The following is an 11,130-nucleotide window of genomic DNA, read 5'->3' on the forward strand; positions in this document are numbered from 1 at the left end:
TTGTGAGGTAGCGGTCACACATTGCTAGTGTTTTATTGGGCAGTTACATACGTGCATTAGGTCAAACAAAGTCTGACCGTTAGTAATGGCAGCAGACAGCACAGCCACACTGGCATGGAAACAAAACTAGCCTCTCTTCCATGTCCACAAATATCAGCTGATTGATCGGCTTCATTAGTATTAAAAGACATTCAGTAACCATTTTGAGATAGCCAAAAATCAGAGGAATGCATGTTGCAATCAGGACTCAAGCTTCATAAAAGCAACTTACACAAAACAATCCGTTACAGATCAAGAGATACTAAACACACAAACTGAAAAATACTCAAGTTCCCTTTTAAAGGATCTCATGTTACGTTTTTAATACTACTTCGTTCAGCCTGCAATTGTAGAAGGTTGTTTTAAAGTGAACACAATGGTTGATTGTAAATGTAACGCTATTATCTCAGTTACCTGGCGACCATATTAAACCTGTATAACCACATGCATTAAACAAAAAGTTAAAGCTCATAAATCATTAATCTTACTCAACTAAAATACATGTCAATATTTAACATAATGATTATGCAGACACAGAATTGTATAATGTCACCATTGCAATTATGTTAACAACGTATAAGAAATCAGGAATGTTTCCCTCTACTGACAAGTAATGTTGATGTAGGAATTAAGCTTCTAAAAATGTGGGATGCCCTTTTTAAGAAAGCTTTTGGTCTTTAATTGACAAAAGGAATAAAATCGTTCAAGTTTTCAAGTGCAGTGCATCAGTAAAACAAACCAGAGCCTCAGCAAAAAAATTGGAATGACAACAGGAACTCCTGTCAGAGATACTTTGCTGAAATCAGACATGCTTGGCAGCAGCTACAACAGGAGCCGATGAATAATGCTGAATGAAAAGAAACCAAGAATAAGTTTGCCTTTGCCTGCACAAATCAAAGAAAGTATTGTGTTTGTTTGCTGCCTTCTTCAGCCTCAACCACAAATAAATACATGATAAAGGACCTAAACACGTTTTTGCATAAACTAGAAAAAAATACAATAAGGGGATGGAATGACACATAAACCTCTCTGCCTTCTGGATACGATCCATAAGCCAATACATGTGTTATAACTCAAATTGCTATATTATGAGGTATATCGATTACATAGTTTAGGGTAAATTAAGCTCTTTCTATACGGATACACACTTAATACTCAATAGTGCAATATTGTAAGCTATACATTTTGTATGTGAGTTGATTATGGTGCCACCACTAAGCTGCTAATTTAGATGCCATATTCTGTCCATCTAGCTCATTATTACTATTCTTATACGTTTTTGTAATCATTAATTGAACCCTCTATCAATCCACTTCTGTGTGAACAGCGCTACGATTACAGATACAAAAGTTATGTGCAAGACGAAGTCAATCTTAAGACCTTTTACCATCGCATAGAAAAATAGTAACCATCTCGTAAACACAAAGGACAAAATACAGTTTTTGCTTCAAAGTGCAGACATTAATATAGTAGGGGAAATAACTGTTAGTGATCCCTTAACCTCTATAACACATGAACATGATTACTGTTCTACAGATTCATTTCAGAGCTAGTTGTTAATTAAAGCCTTACTATTCTTTGGAATGGCTAAAAAAAAAATGTTGTAATCGTTCAAAAGCAGCCAACTAATTTATCGTAGCTTGATAGGAAACACTTAATGGGCACGTTCCATCCCCATAGCCATTTAAATTAGAATCCTAACTGGTGCTTTTTAGATTTTTAGTTTTGTATTCCTTTGGTTAGAGGAATGCTGGCATACACTCATCAAGAGTAGCTATATATATAGTTTAGCTATCACATCCCTTGTTAAGATCAGCCTGCTTACATACATTTTTTGTCCATACTGCTTCAGTTAATATTACCACATGTTGCTGTCCACACATCCAGTATTAAAAGCGTTACGAAAGCTCTAACTGGAGTATTTGCAGAGAAAAGAAAATGCCTGGATCAACCATAACCACAGCGCTGGTAGTACGTCATAGAACATATCTTTAAAACAATAAATGCATACATTAGCAATTAGCTGAATGTAGTGAAGCAACATATAATCCCAATTGTATGCTTCCGTACTGACTCAATTCATGGACCTCCTGTGAACCCTTCCATTCATTTCGCAGTAATATACCACATTTAAAAACCACATCTGACCAGTTAGGTTGTCTTCCTTTGGTGGAGTGTTACAAATGAGATGCAGGGCCGCGAGTAATACATCCCACAGTAACAGGTTAATACATCCATATATAGTAAAGCGCAAAACAGTTGTGCACAGTAAACAATCTCTGCATGTTAGAGCAACACCGTGGCAAGAGAATGACAAGGAGCTGGAGATAGCTTGCTACCCCACTGCCAGTTAGCGATGAAATGGGACAGGAGGGACTGTCTCGGAGGGATCATTTAGGACGAAGACCTTTAGAGGCCACCGGAGAGAGATCCAGGGTCTCTGAGAACAGTCTACAAGGCAAAGAGGGTGTCCTCTGTCCGCTCGGCCTTCTTGTGGGAGCCATCAGCGGCACGAGCAGGGTGAGAAGGGTGAGCTCCCGGGGGAGACGGCAGGGAGTCCGAAGCTATTGCTCGCTCCTCCAGGAACTTGTCGAATTCTGAAAGAAACAGATTCATAAAAAAAAAGGGGAAATTAACACAATTTCACACATGAAGGAGTTCATTGAATATACGCAATTGTGATTCTATACCTTCACTGGTCACCCCTTCCTCAGCAGCATCCCCTTTCTAGTGAGACGAGAAAAACACCATTAGATAATATGCACATTTTGGTTTTATGAGTGGAGTTTTCTTTGTTTTAGGAGACAGTGATAAACCTTTGTGTTCAGTCAGCAACACAGCAGGCTTTCTGGTACACAAGAAGTAACATACGAGTCAAATGCAAGTTCACACAAATCCATACAAAGTCGCTTATGATGCATTCTTCCACACTTCCACTCAGGCAACGACAACCAGTAGCCTCCGTAAACCCAACTCCAAAACCTCCACGTGCTCGCTTACAAAGCTCATAGCAGCCTTTTTCCCTTGACTATTGTTAGCACTATGTTAGCAGTCAACCTCACGATAAACTGTTATTCAGCATTGGTTAAAGTACATTAGATTACAGTGAATGAAAGGATGCCAAGTGAAAGGAAACTAAAGTCAAATGTAGACAGTGATGTGAGATGAAATGTGCTCTCCAAGAAAAACAAAACGGAGAACAGAAGAGAGAGAAAAAGAAGGGGAAACGTATAAATCAACTTAAAGAAATCTCACCACGTCAGCACAGAGCCACTCCTCTATGTCATCCATGACAGAGGACTGCGGTACTGGGATCTATGGAGCAAAGCCATGGACAAACCAACGGGCAGCACCAAAGCCACACAACAGAAAGACACCCAAAAAGACAATTGGAACACACAAACACAAAAAAATAACAAGAATTGGAATCACCAAAGGAAGAATATGATTAAACTCAAAATGAGATAAAAAGAAATAGCTGAAAAGACACACTCAGCCCCTCTCAAGTCTGTGCTCGTATTGTTTCACCATGAGCAACAACCTGCCACTCAGCTGTCTTCCCCGAGAACAGGAGTTCCCAGGTTGTGTTTTGCTCTCATTAGTTTCATGATGCTGACATGGCTTAACAGCTGCCGACTGATGTCACACACAGCAGTGTTAATTATTCCACATCATTAGTTAATTAGCGAATCACTTGAACGTGATTAAGAGATTGATTGGATGGGAAAAGCTTAAAGCACAGGGACTGTCGAGAGGCAGAGTAATCCCACGGCACACACACATATGTGGACACACACACACACACACACACACACACACACACACACACACACACACACACACACACACACACACACCATTTCATGAAGTAACTGTGATGATGTGATGAAGCCATGTCAGGGTGTATGGTGTGGGTGTGCACCAAATGATCACAGTGAATAAAGACTGCTGGAAAAGTGTGATGCATTGTGTGCTTGAAAAAATAGGACATTTTAAAAGTGGCTTAAGAAAAAGTCCATCAATGAGGAGTAACACACATTTGGGAAAGCTACTTGGATGCTTTTTGTTCACACAATACTCAAAAGTCTTCCACATCCTTTCACTGCCTATGCGTTGAAGTCAAAGTCATCATGTGACCACATCGACCTGATATCAAAGTTGAATAAAAGAAAAAAACGCTTTCCTTTGACCCGGTGAAAGACTACAAAAACACAGGTGGGGTTTCCTCTTGAGACAGAGTTTACGCAATGAAGGAGCGTTTCAGAATAAAAAGCCAAGGCAGTGGAAGTCATCCATGAGAAATAATAAATAAAAATACATGCAGGGGGATTAAAAGCTGTAGAAAAGTGTGTGAAAATCACAAAAATGACACTGCTAGAAGTTCAAAGTGTAATCTTTTTTTAGGCAAATATACAGTCATAACAGCTACTCCATTGTTACAGTGTTACAACTAGTGATTCACTTGTTAGTTACTTCATGTGTTTATGGTTAAGATGAGACGTGTGAGGTTCTTGTTAGCTATATCTAGTGTATTATCTAGAATCCAGAGACAGTTAGAAGACAACTGACAAATACCCTCAAAACACAGCAAGACACATCCCTTTGATAACTTGTTTGGGATCGTAATGATTCAACTTGCTGTGTAGCGGTAGTATCTGTACTTCCCTGCTGTTTTAGTATGTGAGTGTTAAGAGATGAATCTAGGTGATGACAATTCCTGGTGACCCATCAGGCTCATTAACCAAACCATAGAGGGGCGGCATTAAAAGTAGGAAGCATCAATTATGGGTGTTTAATGTCAATAGAGTCCAAAATCGTGCAAAATGTCCCAGTAGAAAAAGTCTGTTGATTGATTTAGAAAGATTGCCTGCAATAGCCATATTCAACTAATAAAAACAGATGTGAAATAAGTAGCTCCCTAATGGAAACAGTGAATCATAATCAGCACTAAAGGACAAATCGTTCATCTCTTAAAGGGATCGTTCAGATTGTTTGAAATGGGGTTTTACATTCAGTATAGATGACATCATCACGCGTCCAGTCTGGAGAATCAGACAGGAAAGTTAAGCAACTTCTGTATGGAGACGGCAGGAAAAACACATTTCAGCCACTTGAACAGGGTCTGTTTTTAAGTGTCTGCTACATTTTGAATATTTCCTGCGAGGTCAAATTGTTGTTTTTATTAAAAGGAGTCTGGTGGATTTGAACAGAGTATGGCTTTACTTCCTAGTCACAAATAGATGTCTCATGGCACGGTAAAGCTGAACAAATATTCTTAAAAGTGAACACGTAAACTGATATTGATTATTTTTAGGTGGCATTAATATGTTTTCTGCTGCCACCGTCTAGAGCAGTTCTGTCTATTTATCCAAACAGGTGGTGATTATTAATCGTCATATTGTTTTGTTTTTCATTTTTTACTTATTGTGTAATCCTTTCCTCACTTTATCTGCTGTTGTAATCATATAAATGTCAAGGGACAAATAAAGGTTTTCTTATTCTGATTCATATATTGCCCAACCTTGTCATAGAGATTCTTAGGAGGATATTTGTTCTGGTATGGATGAGGCTAGAAATAAAAGCAGCTCATGCGGGTTATGGAGCAGGGGTGATGGATGACACGAGGGGGGGGGGGGGGAAGGAGGACACACTGAGGATGGAGTCCTCACCATTCCTTGGGTAATAAGCCAGCTGTCTATGGGCAGCTCCTGATCTGCTGGGTTATCATCCCCTTCTACCCTCAGCTGAATCAACAACAGAACAACACCTTACACAAGAGAAGAAAGGTAGCGAGCCCCACCACAGCAGAGCTCACAATGCAGAGAGACAGAGGAGAGGTCAAATGTGCAAGACACAGCTTTCATTTCAAAGTGGGAGAGAAGGAGAGGAGAACGTAAAAAAAAAAACAGGAAAGGATAATTCCATAAAGATGAAAATGAGGAAAATAAAAAAGGAGAAAAAGCTCAATGTAAAGTAACTAAAGTAACTAGAAGAGGAATGCACAATCCCCACTGTGTGTGTGCGCTTGTTTGTGTCTGTTTGAGTGTATTGCAGTTCATATTTCAGAGTCGTCTGTTTACATGGCGATAACAATACAAATATATTGCAGTGTGTGCTCGGACAGGAAGAAAGACTACAGAAATCAAAAGTATGGTGTATTCAGTCACGAGATAATTCACGCTAGAAGTCATATTTAAATAGTATTTTCAGTCACTCACTTATATTTACATATAGGATCACTGCACACAGGACGAATGTCACTGCAGAACACACAGTATCACAGACCATCACATGCAGGGAGTGACCGAGGGCCGAGGACAGAGTGGATCGGGAAAGGCTCACCATCAGCCATGTAAACAACACCCACACTTCAAATATGGGTGAAAGCTGTAATAAACGACATGCATCAGCGTACTCACCCCGCCTGCATTCTGCTGTCTCACATCCAGAGCTGAGGCAAGGCCGCCCAGAGCCTGAGGGTCCTCGTACTTTACACTGTGTGCCAAAACATAAAAAACATAGTTAAGATAGGTAGGTGGTAAAAAAGAAAATACTTATAATATGTGTTGCCATATTGTCCTTATTAGGACGTACAGTGCAGAAAGACGGAGGGGAGAGATTTGGTCAGCAGGGATAACACCTTAGCCCCCAATAACCCCAAAACAACCTTAAGTAATTCAAACTAAATCCAGGACTGGAGAAAAGGGGCAGAAAGACCCAGTTTGAGGAGAAAAAGTAGTCTAAATTGACAATAAGCCAATGCAGTGTGGTTGAGACAAGCCCACTTTTTGGCATTCTTATCAACTGGGAAACTTCTCTCTCTTGCCCCTTAATTTAGCGCTTCAATTTGCTCCACCTGTGTGTTCAATTTGAAGCAAGAAATAACACGTTTTTATAGAGATAAACACCCCTACCCTGGAGGTTTTCGAAACTAATTTGGCAAATTCAATAAGCCAATGTGGTCAGAGCAGGTTAAGAGACCAGATAAGATGTTTAAACTTCAGCACATTGAACATCAGAGAACAAAAAAGTACCCATGGGTGGAATTTGTTTTAAATATTAAAAGGTGGTTATGAATATCCCTTTAATTAAAAATAAATAACATGAGAGGATCTTAGCTGCCCCAGAAACGAAATAAAATGGAGGCCTACTTTTTGCGCTGATCAGCCAGAGAGCTGGTCCTGGTCTGGGCAAACATGTCGAAGTCATCCTTGTTGTGGCCCGGTAGAGAAGAGGGGGGTCGGCTCCCGCTGTCTGAAGACACATCTGGAGAGGGACAGTGGGAGAGGAGAGCAGAGGGAGGCGGGGGGAGAAGGAGAACGCAGAGTTAGAGGGTTTTGAAATAAGATTCAGGAGCAATATATCCAAGCTTTAACCAGAGTACTATAGCATGCAGAGACTTTCTAGGGAAAAGCGTGAGTTATGTGGCCGGGCTCATTTCCCATTAGCAGCCAGATTATTAGCCTTTTTTACACTCGGCTGCTTTTCCGATGCCAAGTCTGCAGAGACTAGGGAGGAGCGATGTTACAACTGTGGTGAGAGAGTGTGTAAGCGTATGATAGTTGGACAGAGAAAATAATCATGGTTGTGTATGTTTATGCCTCCAAATGTCAACATCAGTGGCAAAAAAAAATGTTATGCTGTAACCACATTCTCTTTTTTTCCACACAGGAAAACAAACATGATACTAACCGATACTCGCTACTGCAGATGTTAGCGAGGCTGTAGGTGGGTTACGGGCTGGGGAGGCAGTGGCCCCTGCGATGCGGTGTGTTGGGCTGGAGCTGTTGATCCTGGGTGTGACCACAGCGGGGGAGCCCGGGCCCAGGTCGATCAGGTTGTCCTCCGTGGCTTCATTCAACATCTGAAACGGGGCGTGGAAGGGAGACGACAGATGGCCGTCAATAATTATGAATGGATATGAACAATGTCAATATACAGATTAAAAATATTATTGTATGTATTTATATATAGTTTTTGGAGGAAATTAGATTACATCACGATTACCCTTTGTAGACAGAGACTACTGACATCCTACAGGATTGACTATTTACACAAATTGAGACAACACTGAGGGTCAGTGGGAGTGGATTGAGGGCTATGCACTGATACAATACTGAGGGTTGAATACACAGGGCGAAAAGGGAAGGACATATAGAGTCTGGTTTCACACGGAGCTACTGTTTGCTCTATGCTAGTGTTTCTCAAAAAAGGGTATTTGATCCCCTTGGGCTACTTTGGAGTAACGCAGGGGTACGTGAGTTTTTAGAAGTTCACGAAGAAAATATCAGCAAGTTCCTTAAATAAATAAATAAATAAATATACTTTAATTATTTAAATAAAAATGTTTATATAACTTTGATAAACCACATTGTACACTCAATATTCCTATTCGTTGTGCAACCTGGAATCCAGTTTTGATATTGAATGGCAGACAGAAAATGGATTCACTGTTGAAAGCAAAACAGAGAAAAAGATACGTTTATATTCCTCACAAAATTGTAAATGATCAAAAAGAAAGAGTTCAATGCGACTCAAATACCAAGTGATATGGCATTACATCCAGAAAATGTTTTCCATTGAAAAAATGGTTTACATTATTGAAGAAAGTTTGAGAAACACTGGTATAAACATTAGCTCCATGCAGTCCAGCAGACGTTTTAACATTCATTCCAGCACACTGGCTGGGATTGAACCTGGTGCTGGCATCGTACTTGCCTCCATCAGCTGGCCACACCACAAACAGACAGAGCACAGAGAGATCAGCAGCAGGCAAACACAAGCACTATATGGGAGGAGGCGGGAGACGCCCCGACCCTCTGGTGAATCACTGATCCTGGAGAATACACGCTAGGGCTGCTCGATTATGGTAAAAATCATTATCTCGATGATTTGGGTCAATAATTGTAATTGCGATTATTAAATGCGATTATTCTTTGACTTTGAAAACATCCATTTATTGGAGAAAAAAACTTTAAGTATAATTCAACTGAAAAAAAAAAAATTCATAATAATAATAAAAAAATTATCGTTTTATTTTGATTACGTTGTTTTCGTAATCGTTGCAAGCCATAATCGTAATCGCGATTAAAATACGATTAATTGAGCAGCCCTAATACACGCTCTAAACAGCAGATTGACACTTCTTTTGCTCGGCTCTTCCAGGTTTGATACAGCAAAAAAAGCGATGCACTAGGATTACATATGAATACTGCACTAAAGTGTTGTGTAAGCTTTTAGAAAAATTAATAATACATTAAAATACTCAAATGGTAAAACAAGCACAACAAATGGCTATGTGAAGCAAATCCGTTTGAACCATCCCTCAAAGCATCTTTAGAAAAACTACCACAGGTGATGCAAATGCAGATGAATTAAAAGAGGTGGGAATTTTTCTGAAAACATGCAACAAGCAAACACAAAACAGTGATCCATGAGGGAATGTGGGGGAAATCCTTTCTTCTCTTTGATGGTACTCACCCCGTTGTTCTGTGCCGCTCTGCCCGACCTGTACCTCTCGTACCTGTGAGCAACACACACACACCTTTCAATGTTTTACCACGAGCTCTGTGAAGTTCAACCGCTTAAACATCTTTTATCTTCACCTCATAAAAGACACATTTTAACAGTTTGAAGCTGCGGAATGTTTTTAAAGGAATGTTTTGCGACTTTGAAGTGTTTGAGCTTGAAAAATGTCTGTTTGGCATGTTTTTTCCTCAGAATGTTTAGTTTTTACTGGTAAGCTTTGGGATAATCACAGCTGGAGCCACCTCTTTAAAACCATCGATAAGAGGACCAACGAGCATCCATTATTCATCAATTAAACATATTGGACCAAGGTGTTACACATTGCAAAAAACATCTGTTGCAGAGGTTACAATTATACTGAAAACAGAGATAATATAAAACATAGTTCTGGTCCCGACACCCTAACAAATCCGAGCATGACACGTCAGCCCTTGTTCTGACATAGAACGTAAGTCTGGCTGAGTGTTTGATTGATCGTACCGCTCGTATCGGAGGAAAATGTTGTTCAGGTCGTCGTTGACATGCAGCAGCTCCTCAGTCACTTCTTCGTTAGAGACGCGTGAAATCAGCTCGACGACTCTCTGCTGCATCGCCCTGCAGGTTCGGTTCAGCTCCTACACAGATTGAAACATCAATAGACAAGATGGATTGATAAATCAATGAATAGAAAGAAAATCAAAATAGGACGGAGAACCAAAACAAGTCTGAGGAGTGAAACAGAGAGACATAAACTCCTTTTGTAACCAGCAGATTCTGCGGAAAGCAGAAAGCATTCTGGCCTCTCCAGGTCATGTTCTTGCAGATGAATATCATCTGTTGCCATATGGGCGTAGATATGCTCTAAAGACACATTTGATCATTTATTTACTTATTTATTGTGATGCTATGAACTATTTATGGTGTCAATTGGAATGATCGACATCCAGGCTCCCGGGTGTGTGCTTTCTTCCTGTATGTTCCTGCCTGTGTACATGACATAAGCTGCTCATAACCAATTCCCCCTTTCGGGATTAATAAAGTTGTTGATTGATTGATTGATTGATTGATTGATTGATTGATTGATATGACATTATACAGCAGTCTTAATCCGTGAAGGTTTACTGAAAAATAAACTCATTTTGTCTATTTTTTACAAAGCAGCCATTATTGAGCAAGTCAGACGTTTTTTTCTCTACTGTGTAAAGAGTGCGATTGTATTAGTAAGGAACACTTAAAGGTAGGGTAGGTAAGAATGGAGAAACCAGCTCGAGTGCGCTAGAATTTGAAAGTATGCAGCCGAAAAAAATCTGCCCCTTCCTTCAGACTTCCTTACAGAGCCCCTCCTCCAACACACACGGACGCACACATGACCAATGAGGGCACGAGATAAGTTTGTGCACAGATGGAAGGCTGACAGGCAGGTAGGCCATCCAGTTACTTTAGCCGGGCCGGTGAAAATAATTGGTCTAGCTTTTTACAGTGCTACGGCTTCCACAGAGGACTTTTTTTATGTATTTATTGTCAAAGCATTTAATGTATTCATTGCTATCGGGATCTTAAGAGCATTCCATGGAATATAACAAA

At 40.1% G+C, this 11,130-nt stretch overlaps 1 protein-coding gene across 1 annotated transcript in view; it reads right to left on the minus strand.

Moving 5' to 3' along the window:
• tom1l2a (target of myb1 like 2 membrane trafficking protein a) overlaps positions 1-11,130 on the minus strand; it is a 26,614-nt gene continuing 15,484 nt past the window's right edge. The window contains exons 10-18 of the mRNA XM_010785537.1: positions 10,048-10,181; positions 9,520-9,562; positions 7,732-7,903; positions 7,191-7,305; positions 6,459-6,534; positions 5,709-5,783; positions 3,295-3,354; positions 2,730-2,766; positions 1-2,636 (exon numbers count right to left, since the gene is read on the minus strand). Of these exons, the coding sequence (XP_010783839.1) occupies positions 2,491-2,636; positions 2,730-2,766; positions 3,295-3,354; positions 5,709-5,783; positions 6,459-6,534; positions 7,191-7,305; positions 7,732-7,903; positions 9,520-9,562; positions 10,048-10,181 (858 nt within the window). The 3' untranslated portion in view covers positions 1-2,490. The remainder of the gene's footprint in view (positions 2,637-2,729; positions 2,767-3,294; positions 3,355-5,708; positions 5,784-6,458; positions 6,535-7,190; positions 7,306-7,731; positions 7,904-9,519; positions 9,563-10,047; positions 10,182-11,130) is intronic.

The sequence above is a fragment of the Notothenia coriiceps genome, unplaced genomic scaffold, assembly GCF_000735185.1.
Source record: "Notothenia coriiceps isolate Sejong01 unplaced genomic scaffold, NC01 NC01_scaffold00000886, whole genome shotgun sequence".
In the NCBI taxonomy this organism is placed as follows: Eukaryota; Metazoa; Chordata; class Actinopteri; order Perciformes; family Nototheniidae; genus Notothenia; species Notothenia coriiceps.